Below are 24,853 nucleotides of genomic sequence, written 5' to 3' on the forward strand. Positions count from 1 at the left end.
GTTCTTATCTAAGGTTATTAGATTTCTGATGAACAAATCTGTGACACTTTTTTTTTTTTTTTTTGCAGGGGTTGTACTAGCGAGCAATTTATACATCTGGGAATCTCTATAGGGAAACTTCAGCAGGTTGGTTTCAAAACACACTTCTCTGGTACCTGAGGAGCATATGCTATATGATTTTTCTTTTTTACTACAAAGTGTTAGGAACCCAGTGGTTAGATACAAACTTTTATGTGGAAATTTACATGTGCTTATATTGGTAATACATCTAGAAGAATGGTTGAATTAGCAGAAGTTTCCATATGTGTGAGCAGTAAAGTCTATCCTGATGACTGGCAGCTCACAAGTTCAAACATGCTAATAACCATTTTTAGATTTTCTTTGCAAGAAGTGCTGGAGAACACCTTATGATGTCACAGATTTCTGTCTGTGTTTGTTTTCAGAGTCCTAGTGTAACTTTCAAAATAACATGCATTGTAAAAATAGGCTTATTTGTTGACTATATCGGATGCAGCAACATACTGTGCCCCGTGACCAGAGTCACGTATCAGAGTGCGGTGGCGGGAGAGGACTGGAGAAGAGAATGGGAGGGGAGCACGCGCATTTCCCAACATACCATCTTCTATAACAGACAGACATGTCTGCATACCTGCACAAAGTCACACATGCAAACAAATTCAAGCTTTATCTCAAATAAAAACAGACAAAACCTCAATCACATATATTCACAAACAGCTTTCTTCTCTCACACAAACATAAAAACGCCCTCTTGTACAAAAAACACCCACAACTCTTGCCTTTGTCACATGCATGCACACAAAATCATTTTCTCTCATACATACACACGCAACCTGTTATGAACCTGCCGCGGAGCTAACCCCCGCGAGCAGGTACTCCTCACCTTGCTGCTTCTTCACCCGATGCAGCACGGACGCCGCCGACGTTAATTTGTCACCCATAAAGCAAGATTTCTGTCTCCCTTGGTTCTCCAAACCTGTCATGCCTCTTCCCTTGTATCATCATCCTTTGCACATCTCCGACCCCCCGTAACCACCACAACCACTTATAGCTTCTGTAACAACCAACTCTTTAAAATAAAAAAGAAAATGCAAAAAACATACAGTACAGACTATTTCAAAAATCAAATATATATATATATTTTTAAACTATATACAAACTATAAACAAAATAACATATATACAATAGGGGAAGGGAAGGGGCCATGCCGTGGGGGGGCGAGGAGGAGCATCGTCATTGACGACGGGGAGACGGGTGACCATCCTAGAGGAGCCCGGGACATAACCAGCAGTGATTGAGCTGTGCCGTGGAACACAGCAGCTCAATAATTTCCTGCTGACTATGCTGCAGGTCCTGGAGGATGGCCACCGCCTGCACCACCAGGCCCTCCATTACATCCAGACCGTGGGTCAACCTCAACTGGAGAGCCAGCATAGCATCCAGAAGTGACTCCACGGGAGAGGGCCTGCCCTGCTCCCGTGGCCCTTCCCCCAATGCCGCGCCGGCCTCAAACCGGCAACCCGCTCCTGGTGCCTCTGGTGTGACCTGGACATCATCTTCAATGACGATGACTTCCTCGGCTCCATGGCTGGTGGGGCTGGAGGAACGGGGGCTGGGGGTGGCGGCATGGGGGGTAGTGGCATGGGTGGTGGCGGCATGGGTGGTGGTGGTGTTGCTGCTGGCGGTGGTGCCGGTTGCACATCTGAAATGAGAAAAAAGAAGTAATTACTAGGGTGCAAAATATGGAAAATGGGACCGGCAGGCCTGACAGCGTAAAATGACAATTGCCCATACTTCATGTAGGCCGATGCTATTAAAGGCTCACCTTGTGGACGTGGTGATAGTGGTGGTGGTGAGGGTGACGAGGGTGCTGGTGAGGGTGGCGAGGGTGCAGGTGAGGGTGGCGGTTCCTCTTCCTCAGCAGAAGTACTTGTGTCTGAAAATAGAAAAACGAAAGCGTTACTGATGCACATGAAAAGATCCCGAATGGTAGGATGGAGACACAGCGATTACCATTTGTTATTGACATTATTAAACAAGTCCTCACTTCTTACACCTCTTGCATCATCGTAAGCCTAATATTTCAAATTTTTAACCTTAAACCAACAACACATACCTTTCTGTGGCGTTCTGTGGGCGCACAGGGCCCGAAAGAAGTCCTTCTCCTCCCGCCTCAGTCTTTGGGCCCTCTTTTTCAATGCCTCAACCTGGTGACAGAAGAAAACAAATAGAAAATATTCAACAATGCAAGAAATTGACCTATTCCATCTATTTTTAAGAAAATTTCCCTCTGGAGCACTAGACGGGCAACCCTATTACACCAAGTCTTATGCCATATGGGTTCCAAGTGTCTTATTTTACGTTTTTTCACGGTTTTCTGGTTGGCACAACAACAGTGCATGTACATATATAATATGCTTGTGATAATATACAAGTGTCGTGCATGCATAATTTAATAACATGTTTTGAGGAATGGCGCACAAGGCTGAAGGGCCCACAAGGCAGATTTCTTCACCCACTAAGCCACAGCTCTTGTTCTTCATTCTTACATGAGCCCTGCAGCCATATTGTTGTGAGTGCAAAGCACTGGACAAAAATGTACCCTACAAAATGGATTCTTGATGCGGCCACAGGGACTTCATCCACTTGTACGTCCTTTGTCTGCTTCACAACAGTAAACAATTTTGATGTATCAAACACCTATTGCCGTGGCCTTTCCAAGGCGTCCACATCCACGGTTGTCTCGGCACCAGCTACTCTCCCGACAACACCAACATAGATGCTCCCTTGGCTTACACCTATAGATGCCTCGGAACTTACCTCCCTTGGGAACGAAGCTTGGGCGTTGAAAGTCGCCCTGAACGCCCGCCAGGCTTCATCAGCCTGAACCTGGTCCTGCGGGTGCCCAGGGCAAAAATACAAGTGCCGCTCATCACGTATGATGAGATAGGCCAGCAACCTGACATCCCCCTCGGAGAAGTTGGGTAGTCTCCCTTGCGGCATGGCTACCCAATTGCATTCAAAATGGCTGTCTGGGCATGGCCGCAGGGGAGGGAGGTACACGTTTATGTGTGTACGTCCCTCCATCCGGCATCCCGAGAGGCGTCCCTGTCCCCCAAGGTCCTGCGGAGCCTCCCGGTCCCCGAAGGAAATGACAGAGAACAGATAATAACAAAAAAAATTATTAGTTTTATGAAGCCAAAATAATACTGCGATGGAAAAGACAGAGAACAGATAGATAAATAAAAAAAAAATGCATTAGTTTTATAAAGCCTAATTAAACTTTTCAGTGCAGAGAACTTCTTTCATCCTTTGATCACAACTCCTGAAAGAAAACACAAGACAGGATTAAACTTATGCTCTACAGGCATGAAAAGAATAATATCAAGGATTTCGCAGAGGTATGTATAAGAATAAAATCAGCGCATCAATATGAAGAGATATAGGTATAATTGATAACAACTTACACAAGAAATAAGTCTCGATGATCCTTCTGCGAACATCATACCCCCGCGCTGTGTTGTCCACCTCTGCAGCCGGTTCCAGAGGTGGATCTGGCGGCAGGTTTTCTGCAACCTCAGCATCAACGCCAAATCACAAACAAATGTTGTGTAGCATGCAGCAGGCTATAATAATGCTTGCCACCTTTTCAGCACTGTATTGCAGGGCTCCACCAGAGCGATTCAAGCATCTGAATCTGCCTTTCAGAACTCCAAAGGTCCGCTCGATCACATTTCTCGTACTGGCATGAGCCTCATTGTAGGGTTTTTCAGCTGCAGTGTGTGGAGACTGGAGCAGAGTTAGCAACCAGGGCTTACAGCCATAGCTGCCATCACCTATATAGGGTCTAATCAGGAATGCATCAAAAAGCACTTTACAGTGAGAACAGCAAGCATAAACACATCACATATTAATATACATATACTGTATTGTATATCTAATCACCCTAACACCACAGTCCTTGATACATGGCATCATCTCACCGCTATCTAGAATCCCGCCCCGGACCTGATGTTACCTACCGAGCAGCCAGCCTTCACCGTACCTCCCCTGTGGGAAATGGGCAAGAATGTAGGTGTCATGGCAGCTGCCAGGAAACCTTGCAACAACATTAAGAATTCAAAGGTATGCATCACAAATGACTTGCACATTCATCGAATGGAATTGCTTGTGATTCCGGAAGGAACTCTCCTCTTCCAACTTTGGGGTCAAAGCAATATGGGTGCAGTCTATGGCACTCAACCCAACACATTTGGCATCCCTGCAATCGTCAGGAAACATGATGTACTTCCTCATCTGCCTCATCATGGCCTTCAGGACCTGTTCAGATGCCGTGAGAAGGAGGCCTGAGTCATACCCGCAATGATATCTACTGGGTTCTGAAAACATCCGGTACCGAAAAAATGTAACGCACCAAGATGTTTTGTCAACCCTGGCACAGCATGGTTGCGATTGGCCAAGGGGTCAAGGTCACTGCACAGATCTTCATATAGGGCCAGGATTGCCCATGAGCTGAGCCGGTACCTTCGCACTACATCTCGCTTGGGTATGCCAAAGAGAGTAGTCCGTGGGCGAAAGATACGTTGCGGACACGGTTTGTGGATGACCCTGGCCTGTCCACCGATAGCTGCAGCCTGTGCACAGATGGCTCTGTCCTGCTATGCCTGTACAAAAAACACAACACAATAATCAGCATAACATAAAATAATATAAATATTATGTTATATAAATATTAAATAATGGAAGCATCTGCATTTGCAAGAACAGGCAGCATAAATGTTTTGGATGTCCATGCACAGGCCACAAAGCAGAGCCACTGCTGCCGTTTGAACAAAGGGGTCGATGACATACATACACATACACATAAAAAACACATAAATACATGTTCCCTCCTCTGGTCTTGCTGCTGAGTTGTTTTTACCTCGGGTGTTGTCTGCAGTCGCTCGCCTAGCATTTCTTATTCTGGCTTTCATCCGTAACAAAAAGATCGCCAAAACCAAAATGTACACATAATCCATGATGCTATCCGATGCGTCTGCCTGCCACAAATCTCGGCACCACACTAACGCCAGGATCAGGGCAGGCGCAAAATGTACATGTTAAAAAAATTTGTTAAAGACGGGCTACTGTGGATGTGCATTACTGTGTCGAGGGTAATAGCTAATCTGGTCATTAACATGCCATCTGTATGCGGGGGCGCAAATTTGTATGCACCTGTTTCCGTGCAGGCTAAAGATGCACTACTACCGATATTGAATTGTATGTCAGGATAATGCGTCGAAAATGTGCGAATAATTCACGTAAAATGGCGCGTTAGCCTGGCCGCGCTTTACTGTATTGGGCTGTAAACACGAAGGCAGATACAGACAACCTTTTCAAATCTTTACAGACCTTCTCACTTCTGACTCATCACACCTTCCTAGGATTGCCAACTTTCAAATGTGAAAATTCTGAACACTTGGACACACTGAGTAAAAGTTTCACCTTTGTCTTTCCACATGACTATTTATTTTAAACTTTTATTACTTGTCTTATTACTAGAAAGCTGTGCACAAATCAAGGTGCAACCACATGATCCTAAATATAAAAATACCAATAACATTCTATTAGCACAGTCAGGAAAAACACAATTACTTAACAACTGCCACCCCGATCATTAGGAAAACATGTATTTGATTTGAAGAATCACAAGTACTTGTCATTTTCAGGTTGCATAAACTTTCTAATAACTCATTAAACCTATTTTGCCCCATTACTGTAAGATACAGATGATGGCAGATGAAGCCCAAATTGGTCCATCCAGTCTGCCCAGTTGAGATTTCTCTTCTCTGGGTAGATGAGCACACATATTCCCACATGCAACCAAACATCAACTTCTTCCCTCTATCTTGTGGTTTTGGGGTTTTTTTTTTTTTTTTACCTAATATGACACCCCTTTACCCACCACTGCCATCACAGGGCTGGTGCAAAGGTATGAAGCGCCCCAAGCAAGGTTTACAGCCTTGAATGACTCCCTCCCTCACACAAAGTTAAAATTATGTAGTTATAAGAGATTTTACATGGAAAAGGACATTCAAAGTACAGTCTTCTGAGGTAAAAATATGATTTACGTGTATATTATATTTACATGCACTGCTATGGTGCCAAACAGAAAATCCTGCAAAAAAGACACTTGGAACCCATATTGTATTAGGCCTATCATAACATGTTTCATGCGGGCTTGCTACCAGAAAGCCATGAGTAAACTGAATTACAATTACAGTATAGTAAACCTCCCAAAAGAAAACAGCATTAACTGCCAGCACTCAAAAAGTAAAAATCCTAAGAAAAGACAGCACTTAAAATATTACATCAGGCCCTAAAACAACAGTACACCTCTTGTTAGGAAACAGAACAAGGCAGGCTGCTATAGATCCCTACACAGAAACTATACACTAGCAGAATAACACACCTAGGTCACACATGCAGAACAGACAGATCCTCTCCAAATACAGAGACCATAAAGTATAAACAGAAATGTACAGTTGGAAACCACAAGCCAGACTCCTTATATAGTGCAAGAATGGGAAAAAAAGAAACATCACCATTTCTCACAAAACAATATGGCCAAGAATTATAAAACATCTTAATAATTAAACCACATTTCAATATGGTTCATAAATATTTCAAAAGAGCTGATGAAAAGAACAACATCCAATAATAAGGCATTTTAAAATTTAAAAAATTTACCAAATACCAATAAAATATTTCAAAACAGTAGACATTAAATAAAGTCCAATAATTCAAACAAATAGAGGTAAAATAGTATTCCAGCACTCCATACCTGGGAACTTTTGATTTCACACACACACACATACACACACACATACACCTTTGTTCTCTCTCTCACAAAGATATTCTCACATATTCTCACATAGATATGTCTCTCTCAGACACACCCACCTACCCACACAAAACATACAGGCACTCACAAGCCCTTTCTTACATGCTCACTTTCTTTCTCTCATTCATAAAAGCTCTCTCTCACTCACCCACTCAAACAAAACTCTGTCCCTCACTCACACAAACACAGGCTCTCCCACACTCACTGACTTTCTCCCCCTCATACACATTCTCTCTCACACTCAGTGACTCTCTACCACACATACACCCCCCCCCAAGATCCCTCACACTCACTGATTTACTCTCCCTCATACACACACACACACACACAGGTTGGCTCACACTCACTGAACCTTACTCCCTCCAACACATGCATATAGGCTCTCTCACTGACTCTCTCTCCTTCACACAATCATACTGGTTCTCACTCTTTCACACACTCTCTCTTATTCTCACTTTTACACGGACAAACACTGACTCTCTCTTCCTCAAACACACAGACTCTCACTCTCATACATTCTTCTGGCCTCTGCTTCAGCACACTGTGTCCCCCTGGGTCTCATATTTTATTGCAGATGGGAGAGGAGGAGCCAATGACCTTTAATTATTGCCCTGCAGGAAGGAAAAGTGGTATTGGTGACCTCACTTCCTGTTGTGCTGCTGCCGGGAGGAGAGGTGCTGTGGGTGGGAAGTGAGTTGGTGGTGCCAGCGGCCACTTTTCTTGTTTTGCTTGCAGTTGCTTAGTTTGGATTCTTGTTTTGCTCTCTGGTGTTAAAATAACACACCGATTGTACATCAGTTGGAGTGATCTATATATTACAATGTCCCTGCAACCTCTGGTATGTAGGAAAAACGAAATGTTCTCTCAAAACAAGGATGATTGAACACAAGTCCTGTCTAAACAAAGCATAGGTCACTGCTCTTTTAGTATCACATTGTTTGGAATTTTCACACAGTTGTATTTATTTATTTATTTATTTATTAAAAAACTTTTCTATACCGTCGCTAAGTTATATACCATCGCAACGGTTTACAAATAGGCACATAGACTAAGGTAAGTAAATGTAGGATATCGTACATTCTAACAGGTGCCAATAAAGTTCAGTTACAATTTCATAAATAAAATCATTATTTGAGTAATGTTGGTCATGTCCAGGTGTATTATTGAGTTACTATCGCTTTGAAATATTACTTCTTAAATGTAGGATTGAGTAAATTCATTCTCATCTGCATTACCCTGTACTTTCATTCTCTACCCTCCACACTCTTTAGTAAAGATTCCTTACGGGCATGTGTTTGATTCCTTATGGGCATGTGTTTGATTCCTTACGGGCATGTGTTCTGATACAGTATCTCCCATCTTGGCGTGGTGGAGATTTCAACACATTTTTACTACAAGAAGAACAACGTTGGATCCATTTATTAAATACAGTACAACCTGTTGGCCTCAATTCTGCGTTAGAATTACAAGTGTTTCTTGAATAATTCTTCCAGTAACCTTTGGTTGATTTTATTATACCATCAGGGCACTCGCATGGCCCCCTTCACACACAGGATAACTAGAAGCTTCATAGCTAATCGTGTAATTGGAATAAACGTTCAGAATCATCGCAGGCTTTTCTAACAGCAAAATCTGGAACATAAGTCACAGCGGTTACTCTCATTTTGTTGACATGGTTGCCATGCTTACGACGTTGTGTTGACGTCATAATGTTGACTTTTCCGCGGGCTATTTAATTTTCATCGCCTGGGTACAGCGGTCTCTGTTCCATTTTTTGAGAATAATTGTGAGACCTGGCGTTCCTGAAAAAGAGGTTGGCTCATCAACATTACCAAGCTAAGTACAATTATTTTTGATTACACTTCTAATTTTGGCTATATACTGTTTACTCCTTAGAATAACACCCCTGATGAAGCTGCAGCCCAGCAGCGAAACACCGGCCGCTGTCGGGTTGGTTTACATTGTACAGTCAGTGCATACGGATGATTTGTTTACGATTGTTTCAGGCTGAAAGAGCCGGGTTATCAACGGATAACACACAAAAATTATTTGTAAGCCTCACGACACTTCTGTACATGGGACAGACGCATAAGTAGTTAATTGCCACAGGCTTGTGTCAGCCTTGACACTCTGAGTGCCGCTTGAGAAGGAGCCTAAGAAGCAGTTTAAGAAGTTCTGACAATTTTAACATCACAGGCTATACAGCCGTCCTTCAATCACGGGCTATACAACCGCAACAGAGTCGCAAATGATGAGAAGATCAAACGGTTCGATTCGGTCGGATTGAATATGTTGACAGACTTGCTGATGCGGTACTCTTAAAAACATTTTTCTATAAATTGTTGACATATGAAACAGCATTAGTGCTGTCTCCTTTTGAGTCACTTTCATCAATTGCAAAATAAAAGAAGAGGTGCCTTTTGTTTACTCACTCTATAGAACAGACATCGGCATGTTTTGGTGCCATTGAATGTTTTCCTCTTTCCACTCGTCCTGATTCATCTTGTGAGGTACTTTGACTTTTCTCTACATGCTTTCTATTTGTCTTTCTATTTCTGGCCATACTTATCTGGCTTAGAAGCCATGAACTGCAAAAATCAGCTCCTGGCTTTCATCAAGAACAGTTGTTCATCTACTGTGACATAAATAAATAAATAAAAATAAAAATAATTATGGGCCAGCTTTGCAGCTTATTTGTATGTTTCTAATAAACCTGTTTCTGTTTATTTCCTCACGTGAACTTAAGTTTTTAAATGTAGCCTTTCCAAAAACATATACTTTTTATTTGCTCCTTAATATACATACGACCATCGTGAATCAACCAAGCAGACTGATAGTGTCTGCTAACAATTTTTTATTAGAGCCATTGTCGATCTATGTTGACAGATTTCTTCAAGCTTTTTGTTAGTGAGACAAGGATGCCACCAATATTTTGAATATCTTGTCAACAGTTGATACTGGTTACATTAGATAAGGTATCAATTTATAATAGTATTCCACAAGATGAAGTATTACATATATTTAATAGGCTGGAATTGCGACCTAGACTATATAAGGTTCTTACAGATTTTATTGTATCATTAGCATGCTTAGCTTTAAAGGAGAATTATTTTCTGTTTGAAAATCAGTTATGTTTGCAAATTTCATGTACAGCGATGGGAGCATCATTAGCTAGAATATATGGCAGATTCTGAAGACACTGGCTTGGAGTATCTTCTTTTTCAGCTTGTATTTCTCATTGGAAAACATACATTGACGACGTATTTCTTTTTTGGCGTGGCAGTATAAATCAGCTAGAATATTTTTGTGGTTGGTTAACATATAACATAGTAACTAAACAGAGTAATGACTGCAGAAAAAGACCAAACGGTCCATCCTGTTTGCCCAGCAAGCTTCCCATGGTAGTAACTGCTACTCTGTGCAAGTTACTTGCATGCATTCTGTTAAGGGTAGTAACTGCCGCTCCATGCAGGTTACCGACGTGCATATGTTAAGGATAGCAATAGTTACAATCCAAACCAAGCAACTGTCAAACCCATTACAAAATTATTGTAAGCAATGCTAATACAGGGTAAGAAGACTTCATAATAGTTCAGACAATGCTGCTTGAATGTGCTTTGTTTTTGGACTTGGCCATAGAAGCAGTACTGTGTTTTAACCCTAATATCTAATATCAGTACCTCAAACCATAAAAGTCGGGCTCAGTGACTCAGTGTTGGCAGAATCCAATTCCCTTCCACCTCCCCCCCCCCCCATGCTGAAGCAAAAAGAGATATTGCAGTTGCGTCAAAACAAATCCTCATAATTTCTGTTAAGGGTAGTAACTGCTGCTCTCTGCAGGTTACACCCATGCACTCCTTTCTTCAAGTCTAACCCTTAGTCCTGAAGGATCCATAGTGTTTATCTCATGTCCTGTTGAATTAATTTAGGGGTTGATTTTCAAAAAGTACTTGCAATTTGATAACATGTGCGCGCTGGCGAGTGCATGTTATAAAATTCCAGGTTGGTTCCCTCCCAGTCCTCTCCAATTAAGGAGTGGACTGGGAGAGAACTTCCCAACCCCTACCCTAAACTCCCTTCCCCTTCCCCTATCCTGCCCTCCCCCTATCCCTATCCTAGCTACCCCTAATTTTTTTATTTTACCTTTTGCTCCTGCCAAGGAGCAGGAGCAAGTTGCGTGCACTGGCATAGCGGCAAATGGCTGCTGTACCGGGTGTCTCTAGCCCCGCCTCACCCCTTCCAGACTGCCCCCTTTTAAAGCCCCAGCACTTACACGCATCCCGGGGTTTACGCGCGTGGCTGGGCCCGTTTGAAAATTGGCCTGGAGCCTGTAAGGCCTGGCCATATGCGTAAACCCTGGGATTTATGCGCGCCGGGGTTTTAAAATCTACCCCTTACTGTTTTTGTCCTCACCACCTCTTCCGGAAGGGCATTCCAGGCATCTGTGAAGAAATATTTCCTGATGTTGGTTCTGAGTCATCTCCCTTGGAGTTTCATTTCATGTCTCCAATTCTACAGTTTTCTTTCCAATGGAAAAGGTTTGAAGATTGTTCATCAGTAAAACCTTTCAGGTATTTGAAGATCTGTATCATATCTCCCTGCACCTCCTCTCATCCAAGGTATATATATTTACCATATTTTTTGCTCCATAAGATGCACTTTTTTTCCCCAAAAGTGGGAGGAAAATGTCTGTGTGTCTTATGGAGCGAATATTAAAAAAAAAAAATTTACTACAACTCCCTACCTTCCTGACCCCCCCCCCCCCCCCCCAAGACTTGCCAAAAGTCCCCGGTGGTCCATCAGGGGTCCCAGGAGCGATCTCCTGCTCTTGGGCTGTTGGCTGCCAGTAATCAAAATGGCGCCGGTGGCCCCTTGCCCTTACTATGTGACAGGGGCTACTGGTGCCATTGGCCGGCCCCTGTCACATGGTAGGAGCAATGGACAGCCCACGCCGTAGAGAGTCCATCAAGCTAGGTTGGGAGAACATTGTACAAATGTCATCGTTGTGTGAGTTTCCTCACTCTGAAGGACATCAAATCTTCACAAGAGTGCACTGTTCTGTTCATACGTCTTACTCTGCATGTAAAAGTGGCTCCTAAGCCCTAAACGACTACCTAAACCTCACCTCGCATTACTAGGATGAATGAACAGCCCAGTAGACCTTGGTGAAGATTTGACGTCATTTGGAGTGAGGAAAATCTCACAATAATGACATTTTGTACTATGTTTTCTCTGGAAACAGAAGTGGTGCCACAGGATTGGAAAAGAGCTGGTGATCCTGCTTCACAAGAGAGGTAGCAGAGAGGAGGCTGAAAACTACAGGCCAATTAGCCTCACCTTGGTAGTGGGACAATTAATGGAGACGCTGCTGAAGGAAAGGATAGTGAACTATCTACAATCAGGTGGATTGCTGGACCCGAGGCAGGATGGATTCACCAGGGAAAGGTTCTGTCAAACAAATCTGATTGAATTTTTTGATTGGGTGACTAGAGAATTGGATCAAGGAAGAGGGTTCAATGTGAAATACTTGGATTTCAGCAAAGCTTTTGATATGATCCCGCATAGGAGGCTTGTGAATAAAATCAGAAGCTTGGGAGTGAGCACTGAGATGGTTGCATGGATTACAAACTGGTTGACCAATAGGAGACAGTATGTGAAGGTAAAAGGAACCTACTCTGATGAGAGAGCAGTGTTAAGTGGAGTGCCAGAATGATCAGTATTGGGACCGGTTTTGTTCAATATCTTTGTGAGTGCCATTGCAGAAGGAATAAAAGGTAAACTTTGTTTATTTGCGGATGATACTAAGATCTGTAACAGAGTGGACATGCCTGAAGGAGTAGAGAGAATGAAAAGTGATTTAAGAAAGCTTGGTCAAAAATATGACAGCTGGGATTCAATGCCAAGAAGTTCAATCATACACCTGAGATGCAGTAATCCAAATGAATTGTATGTGATGGGGGGAGGGGGTAAAAGACTGATATGCATGGGATCTAAATATGGTGAATCAATTTGACTAAACAATAGCTAAATCAAGAAGAATGATGGGCTGCACAGAGAGAGGGAAATAACCAGTAAGAGAAAGAAAGTGATAATGCCCTTGTACAAATCCTTGGTGAGGCCTCACCTGGAATACCGTGTTCCGTTCTGGAGCCTGTATCTAAAAAAGGATAGAGACAGGATGGAGGTGGACCAGAGAAGGTTGACCAAAATGGTATGGTATCAGTATCAGAAGATTTATGAGGAGAGGCTGAAGGATCTAAATATGTATACTCTGGAAGAGAGGAGGTGCAGGGGATATGATACAAACCTTCAGATTTCTGAAAGGTTTTAATGATGTACAAACTACAAATCCTTTCCACTAGAAAAGAAACAGTAGAACTAGGGGTCATGAAATGAAACTCTAGGGGAAAGACTCAGAACCAACATCAGGACATATTTCTTCACAGAGAACTCCATCGTTGGTGGAAACCTGGAATGCCCTTCTGGAGGAGTTGGTGAAGACAAAAAAAGTCAAAGAATTCAAGGGTGCATGGGGTAAACATTGTGGGGTAGATTTTCAGACATACTCGTGGGCGTAGATTTGTTCGCGCAACCTGGCGCGAACAAATCTACGCCAGATTTTATAACATACGTGCGCAGCCATGAGCATGTTATAAAATCCAGGGTTGGCGCGCCCAAGGGGGTGCACAATTGTGCAACTTGCGCGTGCCGAGCCTTGTAGACTTCCTCCGTTCCCTCTGAGGCCGCTCCGATTTCAGAGCGGCCTCAGAGGTGGTTACTACCCTTAACCAAGAAGCGTTGATGCTTTTGATGCAACTCCAACATTGCTCTCTCTTTCAGTGGCAGGGGTAAAATTGGAATTGGATTTAGACAACAACCAATGAGGGCCCCAAATTTTACGGTCTGGGGAACTGATAAGCATGGGGTAATCTGCATGGAGCAGCAATTAGTACCCTTAACAGAAGGCATGGGATTACTACCCTTAAACAATAAACCTTGAAGCTTTTGACACAATTGCAACATTACTCTCCACTTTGATGGTGGGGTGGGGTGGGAGGGAGAGGAATTAAACATCAACCAACCCGGGCCTAGACTTTTTTGGTCTGGGGTACTGATACGCAGACATAAGGAAAAACCTTCTATGGCCAAGTCCATAAGCAAAGCCAGTCTGTCCAGCAATCTTCCCATGGTAGTATCTGCCACACCATGCAGATTACTCCCATGTATCAGTCAGTTTTGCTTGACATGCTTTGCTTATGGACATGGGCGTAGAAGCAGTCCTGTGTTTTTTCATTAATGCCTGAGCATCAGTACCCCAAACTGTAAAAACGTCATGACTTGTTTTAGTTGTCTCTGAATCCAAATTTCTCTTTTCTTTCAGTCCTCATCCCCTCCTTTGAAGTGTCACCCAATAAAAGTTTGCTAGCAGTAAATTTTTTGTGGGTTATTATATGGGTTGGGGATAACTGCATGGAGCGGCAGTTGCTAACCTTAAGAGAAAGATGGGGGTAACCTGTATGGTGTGGCAGATACTACCATAAGAAGCTTGCTGGGCAGAATGGATGGACCATTTGGTCCTTTTCTTCTGTCATCACTATGTTACTATGTCATTTTTAAAGACATATGTGGGGTTGTGCGCATAAAATCAGCATATACCAATTTAAGGAGATCAGTTGTCAACAGAGGGGATTGCAAAGGCTATGCTGCCCAACACTCTAAACAGATTTCCTTGGCATAAATGATCAGATCAATATTCAAAGCACCTTCAACGCTACTTTGCTGGATAAGTGTAACTTATCTGGCTAAATGGTGGCCACTGAATATCCAGCTATCTCAGCAGCATAGCCGGATAAGTCACTTATCTCCTTAGCCAGATAATTCACTTCTCCAGCTAAGGAGAAAGCTAGATAGTAAGTGGGCAATGGGTGGACTGGGGAGGTGCTCCTCATCGGTTAACTTAACCAGATAAGAAGCAATATTTGCTGTTATCCGGTTAAGTTAACTGGATAAGTTAGACTTAGCTGGATATAACTTATCTGGCTATAGTATATACGTAGATATTCCTTGGCATAGCTGTGCTGCTGAATATCCCATGTAACTTTGCTGGATAAGTTATATACACAGCTAGCTTTCAATATTGGTCCTATAATGTCTAGCTAAAAAATGACTTGGAAAGGCAAGTCCACCAAACTCTTCATGTCACCATCCATGAAATTTGGTTTGCGGGCCCACACAGCCATTTTGCCAATAATCCCGCATTTCTAGAAGTGGAAATAGTACACATGGAAAGCACACGTAAACCTTTTCCCACTTATAAAAAGTACATGCTTACTTTTCTATATATGAGTGTCATTTAATGGGATGCACATAAGCATGGGGGAGGAGATATGTGTATTTTATAAAGTGTGCAGCTGGCACCACACAGATTATAAAATACACATATAACTTCACGTACACTCAGTTCTGCGCATATGTACCGACTACGCACACTATTGAAACTTTCCTTCCTGGTGTACTAAGGAATGTAGTCGCACAAAAGTTTTGCTTGTTTGCAAAATATTTTCCAGTTTATGTGAACTTATACTATTTTTGTAACATTACAAATTACCAAATGAGTTTTATTAGCATGGTTGATCCATCTATTTATTTATTTACAGATTGTTTTATACTGCCTATATCGAGGAAAACACACTAAGCGCTTTACAAAAAAGTAAAATTACAAAATAAAAAAGATAGACAAGCAAACAAGTCAAATAACAAGGCATGAAATACAAAATGAACAGCAAAATAGACACTGGGGGCTCAATTTTCAGCCCTGGCAGGTTAAGTAACTTAGCCAGATATGACTAATCCGGCTAAGCTACATTGTATATTCAGCGGCACGGCAAAGTCGCTGAATATGCATGTATATGTGCACACTTATCTGGATATATATCATTATATGTATACATTTACATTGTTTGTATATAATTATTTGTATTCTTAGATATCTATATGTATAGATTTCTTTGTATGCTTAGATATCTATATGTATAGCTCTTCACCTTCCCGGTGCCTTGTTAGCCCGAAATTTTATTACTTCAGTTCCTTGTTTTATCTGTTTCATGTAAACTGACGAGATGTTCCCAATGACCGTCGGTATATAACATTTTTAAATTAATAAATAAAATAAATAAGTCTACTTGACTAAATTTAGACCTGTTTTATGGGGCATCTAAACTTAAATGTAAATTATGTGGCTAACTCCGAATATTGTATAAGTTATACAGCTAATTTGCTATATTCCATGATCCGCCCAGTACACGCCTACTTTTTGTGCATGTAACTTTTAGTTGTATAAGGGACTTATAAGGCAAAGCGGCAGCTGCTGATCGCAAGTGCATATTCAGCCGCTGCTACTTAGCCGCATATAGTAAGTCTTGCTTATTTGGCTAAATAGCGCTGAACGCGCTTTGAATGTTGGACCCTGGGAATTTAGGGAAAGCCAACTGAAAAGAATGGGCTTTTAACTGTTTTCCACAGGTCTTATAATCAGCGACATTTCTTAATGCCGTAGGTAAGGTATTTCGAAGGACAGGGCCAGTGACAGAGAAGGCTCTGGAATAAATGGTTTGTAACAGGTTTTTATCAGCTGATCTTAAGGAGCGTTGAGGAACATTTCTAACCAATTTATTGGACAGATAAGCTGGACCATCAAGGTGAAGAGCTTTGTAAACTGAAGTCATCGACTTAAACTGAGTCCTGCCCTGGATAGGGAGCCAATCTAGGTGAAATTTAAGACATTTTAATAAATAAATAAGTTAATTATTGACACATATTGGCCCAAGGGCTACTACATTACAGGATAATTGTATGCAATATATTCAGGAATTGACTAAATATACACATTTTTTCATTTTTTGATTGTTAGGCTAAATGGGTAAATAGACAAACTACTGACAGATCCAAATTCAAAGGAAATGGGAATTTGCTTGGGTAATTTAACTTGGGCAGGACATACCTGTGGAAGTCTTGCCGCTGTATAAACTCGACTGAAGTTACCTGAGTATCTTTAGTTTACTATTTTCACTGACCAGATCTACCTGTGCAGATCTATCCTGGCACTGCTCAATATCAGCGCTACCTGGCTGAAATTAAGCCCTGCACACGCAATGCTCCTTACTTTTTATCTTTTCACCCAGATAAAAAGTAACACAGCTACTGTAGATATTAGTCAAGATGCCGCAATACATTTACCTTACAATCTGTGAGTCCAATTAATGTGCAGATTATTCAATGTTGTATTTAAACCTTCCAAACTTTGAAACTAGAAGAGCAGCAAGGCAGAGGTAAATTGTGAGCTGATTTGCGAAAAGGTTTGTAGAACCTATCTGAAGCCTGCATTACTTTGCAAATGAGCTTCTATATTGTACTTCACCCAAAAGAGTCAGAAATAATTTCTTTTAATCGCCTTCTTTTTTTTTCTGCTTAACTGCAATCTACATCAGAAAACCTGCTGCGCACTGGTTCTTTGCTCAACAGCAACCCAGTGTTCCCAAGCATGGAATCTGAAACCAGACCTAGAGAATAGTTCTGTCAGGCCACAGCTGACATGGAATACTTGAAAACCTTTAACAAAGCCTATTAACAACTGTTCCAGACTACATCTAAAGGCCTATTTCCAAAGAGCTGACCGTGGACAAAGAGTGTCCCTTTTGAAAATAAGCCACATTTTCCTACTAGTGAAAGACGTTGGATGCAATTGCCACCAGTTCTTCAGCTTTATTGTGGCAAAGGAATAATTTAAAGATACTCACTGAACTTGCATTTTTTAAATTAACCCACCTAATATATGTATGTCATACATGCTGCATGTCTTTAATTTAGGTAATCTAGCAGGTCTAGTAGAATAGTTCCGGAGGTTAGGAGTACTGGAGCAAATATAGCATTGTGATACACATTGTTATTTTGTTAAATTAATAGTGGAATGACAAAGCCAAAGAATTGCAGGAAGCAACAAATAAGTACATGTAACTTTTCCATCAGAGTCTCTGTTTATAGCCCTTCATTAAACAGCAGTGCCCCCATTTGTTCAGCAGATGGTGCTAAAATCCTAACAAAGATGACTTAACACCATCTTTGCATCTCTAACAGTTTTCTCTTAAAATTTTTGACAGATAGTAATGTTGTTTACTCACCTGGATCTCTGTTTCTTACAATAATTCTCCTGCAGCTCCAGTTTGCATTTGTACTATTTATAGATTTGACCTAAACTGTACATTTATCGTCTCAGTAACTGTGTTTTCTCATCCTCCCTAATTGTTATTCCACTCCACTGTAGCATTCATTGATACCTGAAGACTTTAGAGTCTTTTATTTCTATGTTAAATAAAAATTTGTATTCAGTTGCACAAAAAAAAAAAATCTTTTTTTTACCTAAAACTTGGTACATGTGTTATTCATATGAAGCCTTGTCAGTGTGACATGTTTCTGAAAGTTCTGTTGTATGATTTTTAAGACACATGGGAGGCAAAACACACATTACAACAGGTCTCTTACCTTCTTGGCCGAGCCGGCCTAGACCATTCTTTGAGGTTTGCTCGATCCCTCCTCATGTTTTCAACACTTTCCTGGCTGTCTACCTCGTCGTAGATTCTATTTATTTATTTGCCAGTTTACTATACTGTCAATCTCTCTCTCTCTCTCTCTCTATATATATATACAATCTTAACGGTTTACAATACAATAAATATAAAATAAAAGCATTAAAAAATAAATTAAATGAAAGTAAAAATGCAATAAAATAAGATGCATCCAATTAAATATATAAAATAGTGTAACGAAATAAAATAAAATTTAAAACTTAGTTTGTCCATTTGTAAAGCTGTTCTCTATCCATAATTGCCTTTTAATCCTCAATTATCATAAGCTCTTTTAAAAAGCCAGGTTTTAAGATCTTTTTTAAACTTTGTATATTCTTTTTGTAGTCTTAATTCTGCCAGGAGCATGTTCCATAGTTTTGGACCCGCTATTGATATTGCTCTTTCGCTTACCTCAGATAAATGTGCAGTACAAATTGACAGGACATTAAGAAGGCCTTTATTTGCTGATCTTAGATTCCTTTTTGGTACATATAAGTGAAGAGCCGCGTTTAATCATTCTGTTTTATCATAGTTTAATGATTTATGAATAAGGGATAATGCTTTGTATTCGATTCTATATTTTATCGGAAGCAATGCAAAGCTACCAGAGTAATATGATCAAACTTCCTTCCTCCCGTAAGTACTTTGGCAGTTGCATTTTGCAGTAATTGCAATGGTCTAACAGTAGAGGCAGATAACCCGAGATAAAGAGCATTACAATAATCTAGAGTCGAAAAAAAACAAAGACTGAAGAACTGTTCAAAAATCATTAAATTTTAAATGTCTAAGAACTTGCAATTTAAAATAATCCTCTTTGATCTTTCTATTAATATCTAATTTAAAAAGGAATTCTTGATCAATAATAAAACCTAAGTCACGGACTTGTGGAGCAGATTTAATTTCCATAAATTTGGTTTTAAAATCAATGGTGTTATCAGGGGATGATTTTCTACTCAGTAGAATCAATTCAGTTTTATCGGTGTTTAAGATTAGTTTCATTTGTGAGAGGAGCTATCTAATTGGTGACATAAAAACTAACTAATTTTAAGGTATCATCTATGGATTTATTTATTGGAATCAAAAGCTGAATGTAATCAGCATAGATGAAATGAATAATACTAAGACCAGATAAAATACATAATATATAACAGTAAAAGGTAAATGTTAAAAAGATTATGTATGTCCCACAAACCTTGTGGGACTCCAGAGTTAATTATAATCTTTTTGGAGACATAATTGTTTAATCTGACTTGAAAGTGGCGATCATTTAGAAATGATTTAAACCAGGATAGTACAGTCCCTGTCGGCCCAATATCAATTAATCTTTGGATCAGAATCTCATAGTCGACAGTGTCAAATGCTGCTGATAGATCCAAAAGGACCAGTAAATAGGATTGGCCAGAATCAAAACCTCTAAGGACTGTATCTGATAAAGAGATTCAGTACTGAAAAACTTAAGAAAGCCAAATTGTGAAAGAAAAAGAATGTTGTCTGCATCTAAATAGTCTGACAATTGTTTCTGGACAAAAGAAACAAACCGGAAACCGATCCAATACTGCAAGTAGTGACCAATAGACGAAAAGGACAGGTGAACACCAGGAAATCTTTATTCATAAAAAGCCCGACTCAGTTTCGCTCAGTTGAGCTGCTTCAGGGGCTAATATGGCAAAACAGATATAATCACATAAAAAACATATACACCATACATACATAATTAAATCATATAAAATAAAAACAAATAAATAAGAATATTTAAAATCATTATAACACACAGATGAAAAAGTGACAAAGACTTTGATAACGTGTGATGACCAAAGCTTTTGAAGAAATGATATATATATGAGTGGTCTGTTCCTTATATTAGTATACAACTTATTAAATGACCTATTAACATTGTTTAAAAAGGTGACGTAATGTGACATCCATATGTGTGTGATGCAGGCAACCACCGGCATCAACTGTCGTTTGAATAGGTAGATCCTTTTAAAGTCCTTTTAAAGACTTTAATAGTCTTTTAAAGTCTATTTTCAATGTAGTGCACCAATGAATATAATTAATATATAGACATACATAGATACACACACATATGGATGTCACATTACATCACCTTTTTAAACAATGTTAATAGGTCATTTAATAAGTTGTATACTAATATAAGGAACAGACCAAGGTCCTATATCTGTGGCACACTGCTAGTAACACCCCCCGCCCCCCCTTGGAATGAACTCCATTTACCATTACCATTTGTCGCTTCCCACTCAACCAGTTTCTAACCCAATCAGTCACTTTAAGGTTAATATAAAGGGTGCTCAATTTATTTATAAGTCACCTATGCAGAACCATGTCAAAGGCCTTAATGAAATCCAAATACACTACATCTAGTGCTCTCCCTTGATCCAAATCTTTGGTCACATAATCAAAGAAAATGATCAGCTTCATCTGACAAGACTTAACTTTGGTACAAACATGCTGCCTTGAGTCTTGCAATTCATTGGAATCCCGAACTGCACTATCCCCTGTTTTATCAGCAATTCCATTAATTTGCTTTGCATAAAGGTCAGACCAACTGGCATATAGTTCCCAACCTCATCCTTATTTTCACTTTTGTGAATATGAACTACATTCACTCATCTCCAGTCCTCTGGAACTACTTCTAATTCTAAAGATGCACTGAAAATGTCAGCCAGTGTTGCTGCCAGAACCTCTCTAAGTTTTCTTAATATTCTTGGATTATCCCTTCCGGCCCCATTGCTTTATTGAATTTAAATTTAGTTAGCTCCTCATGAACACACTTTTCTGAAAATGGATTGCTTCACTTCCTATCTTATTTGTGTTTGTTTTAGTGGTCCTGCTCCTGGCCTTTCCATAGTGAACATCGAACAGAAATTATTTATTAAGCAATTATGCTTTTTCCTTGTCAGCTTCTACATATTACTCTCCTTCACTTCTGAGCCTCACAAGCCACTTTTGCACTTCCACCTATCACTGACTTATCTGAAAAATGTCTTGTCCCCTTTTTTATCATAGTGGCTATTTTTTCTTCTATTTGAATTTTTGCATTCCTGACTACTTTCCCAGCTTCTCTTATCTTTTCCAGATATCGCCTGTCTTCCTCTTTCTGTGATCTCTTGTAGTTTATGAATGTTATCCTTTTTTCCCTTACCTTTTCTGCTACTTCTTTAGAAAAATACAGTGGTTTCTTTTTATTCTTTCCTTTATTTACTTTTCTAACAAAAAATATTTTTGCCCTTATATCTTTAGTTTTCCCCACTGTCCTTCTATTTCACCTAGATTTACCCATTCATTTAATGAGGTACTCTTCCATTTTCACAAAGTTAATTTTCCTGAAGTCTAGGACCTTCGCCTTTGAATGAACCTTCATCTCTAATACTGAACCACACCATCTGGTGATCACTGGATCCCAGATGATCGTCCACTACAACATCAGTAACATAACAGTTCTTCCTGCAGAGGATCCAGGATCTCCCTACTTTTAGAAGACACTGCAGCTGTGATGTCCCAATCCATTCCGGCAGATTAAGTCCCCTAGTAATAGCACCTTCCCTTTAATAGCCATTTTGTGAATATCCTTTATTAAATCTCTATCCATTTATTCTGTCTGTGATGGAAGTCTGTATATTAGACCAATATAAATAGATATACCATTTTCTCTTTCCAGATGAACCCACAGTGCTTCCTCCTTATCTCGTAAGCTCTGCAATTCTAATGCTTTAATATTATTTTTTAATATATAGTGCCACACCTCATGCCTTTCTTCCTACCCGGTCCTTCCTGAAGAGATTGTAGCCCTGTATAACTGTATCCCAGTCATGCTTTCCTGTGAACCACATCTCCATGACAGCCACTACATCCAATAAACAAATTATTTTTTGGGTATCAAAGTAAATGAACTGAAACACTAAGCCACCAACCCTAATTGTAAATTTTTTCCACACACATCCCCAGTGGTTATCTTTTAAATTTGACTGGTAATATTTCAGTTCTAAGTTTACTAAAATGGTCTTTGGCCATAGAATGCCATTGAAAACAAAATCATATGAAGTATCTGTTCACTTGAAAACATTTACATTTTGGAAAAGAATAGTGGAAACGCAGGAAAATAACTAAGGCCCCTGAAAACGTAATCATTAATCTTTATCTGATCACTAGGAGAGCTAATAAATAGAAAAATTAAAGAAAACAATTACATGTGATGCATTCTGCACCACTATATCACTACATTGAAAGTGAATTAAAATATTACTTTCCAATGAGTGAATTATACCAAAATAATTTCACAAAGCGTCTGTACTTACCACATGATGACAGCTACTAGTCTCATGATAGCTTCATTGAGACAATCAAAGAAATCTTTCAATGCCTTCCCTTGCTCCTTCATGTTGCCAATGACCAGACCAAAACACATGGAGAAAACCACTAGTCCCAGTGCATTCACCCCATTTACAGCTCCTGGAACAGGGATGACCTCTTCTCTCATTTGGGTTAGTGCCTTCACGGCATCAGATACATTGTTTATTATTGACGAGGCAAGAGATGTTTCATTTGGCGGCACAGGCACTCTGAAAAGCTTCTTGTCATAATTTGTTTTGAACTAAATTAAAAAAAAAAAGAAAGGAAGAGTCATTAATTATAGCAGACAACAAATTACATTGAAGTTTCATCACATTTGAAGACTTGTCAGGCTATTATCACTGTGCAAAAATATCATTCTTTTGAATTTCTGCTTTCTTTAACATATCAACCAGGAGTGAAAACCCTTTGGGGGGGGGGGGGGGTTATTTTCAAAGCCATTCCTGTGATTAAAACAGTGCTTTACCTGTGGAAATGGCCTTTTAGACAATTGCCCTTCTTATATGCATATAAAAGTACATGTGCAAGGATTCAATGTGCTTGCTTTTACCTGTGGTAGCAAGAGGCTTTCCCGGGGTAGGTTTGGGGAGGAGTTTGCATTTACTAACATACTTTTGAATTTTCAGAAGCATGCACATACTTTTTTCTCTGAAATTCTACCTGTATAAATTAACAGGTGTAAATGTATACAGGTATTTTTTTTTTTTTTTATAATTCCCGTTTGAAAATTGGTTGTAATGACTGCGGGTAATTGACTTTGAATCAATGCGGGCAGTTACAAAATTACCCCCATAATGTTCAGTTGTGGGAGAGCAGAGAGAAGCAGCTATGGAGGTAACTTTCAAAGGAGTTCCATGTGTAAAAGTAGCATATATCATAGCAATTTTCAAAAGCCCATTACAAATGTAAATTGTATTTATGTGTGTAAAACCTTTTGACAATTCAGTCCTATGGAGTGAATTTTCAAAGGAGATATGCATGTAAAAGTAGACATTTTTAAAAGTCCATTTATATGTATAAGGTGCATTTACAAGCATAAAACATTTTGAAAATTACCCCCTTATCCTCTGTTTGAGATACAATGGAGTGAAGGAACTTTGATAATGGAGAAAATGGAACAACGGTCAATTTTTATTTTTGCCAAGCAAGAAGAAGCCTCCTCCTTTGTGTTACAGAGAAAGCAAGAAAATGTCATGTTTTGGGCAATATTTTAGAGTACACTCTGTCTTCTTTTTCTCAGGGTCTTTACAGGGAATAGGAATAGGCAGGTCTGCCCGAACACTAGTCAGTATTTTAGGTTAACCAATAAAGGACTGGGCTGTAGAAGCGAGTCAGCAACAGTGCAATGAACATGTAACTGAAAGTCAAAAATCCAGCAAGTTCCTAGTGTACTCATTGACTAGAGAAGATTGATGCTAGGAGATATAAAATACCATTTCTTTATTGACAAATTTTATTCAAAGTCTATCTCACTTAAGCAGGGGAGGGAGCCTAATCCTAGCTCAGTTCAGGTAATACAAATCAGTTCTATTGTCCATTATAGCGAATGAAATTAGAGTATTGTTAGGTTTTACTCCAGAGGAATGTTCTCAGTCAATTAGCATATTCTTCACTCATAACAATTCAACGACCTATCACATGAAAATCTCCGATCTCCTTCACTTATGACTGAGATTTATTTAAAATATGACTAGGGACCTTCATTTTCAGTTTTTATTTTATTTTTTTCTGGGGAATTTCTTAGTGTTTATTATAGAAGACAAAAATGGAGAAAATCACTAGGAAAAAAGACTCAAATTTTCTCCACTGATTTTCTCCCATTTTTCTTCACTATAATGAGTACTGATAATAACTACTACTACTAATTCTACTTAACTCTTCTATAGTGCTACTCGATGTATGCAGCACTAAATAAAAAACATATATGAAATAGTCCCTACTCAATAGAGTTTACAATCTA

At 39.8% G+C, this 24,853-nt stretch overlaps 1 protein-coding gene across 4 annotated transcripts in view; it reads right to left on the reverse strand.

The window, feature by feature from the left end:
- SLC1A3 (solute carrier family 1 member 3) overlaps positions 1-24,853 on the reverse strand; it is a 326,416-nt gene that overhangs the window by 47,572 nt on the left and 253,991 nt on the right. For 3 of the 4 annotated variants that reach the window (XM_029578718.1, XM_029578727.1, XM_029578710.1), the window contains one exon: positions 22,839-23,134. The exons of the other annotated variant lie outside the window; for it this stretch is intronic. In XM_029578718.1, coding sequence (XP_029434578.1) covers positions 22,839-23,134 — 296 coding nt within the window. The remainder of the gene's footprint in view (positions 1-22,838; positions 23,135-24,853) is intronic. 4 annotated transcript variants of the gene reach the window in all.

The sequence above is a fragment of the Rhinatrema bivittatum genome, chromosome 1 (genome assembly GCF_901001135.1).
Source record: "Rhinatrema bivittatum chromosome 1, aRhiBiv1.1, whole genome shotgun sequence".
Taxonomy (NCBI): Eukaryota; Metazoa; Chordata; class Amphibia; order Gymnophiona; family Rhinatrematidae; genus Rhinatrema; species Rhinatrema bivittatum.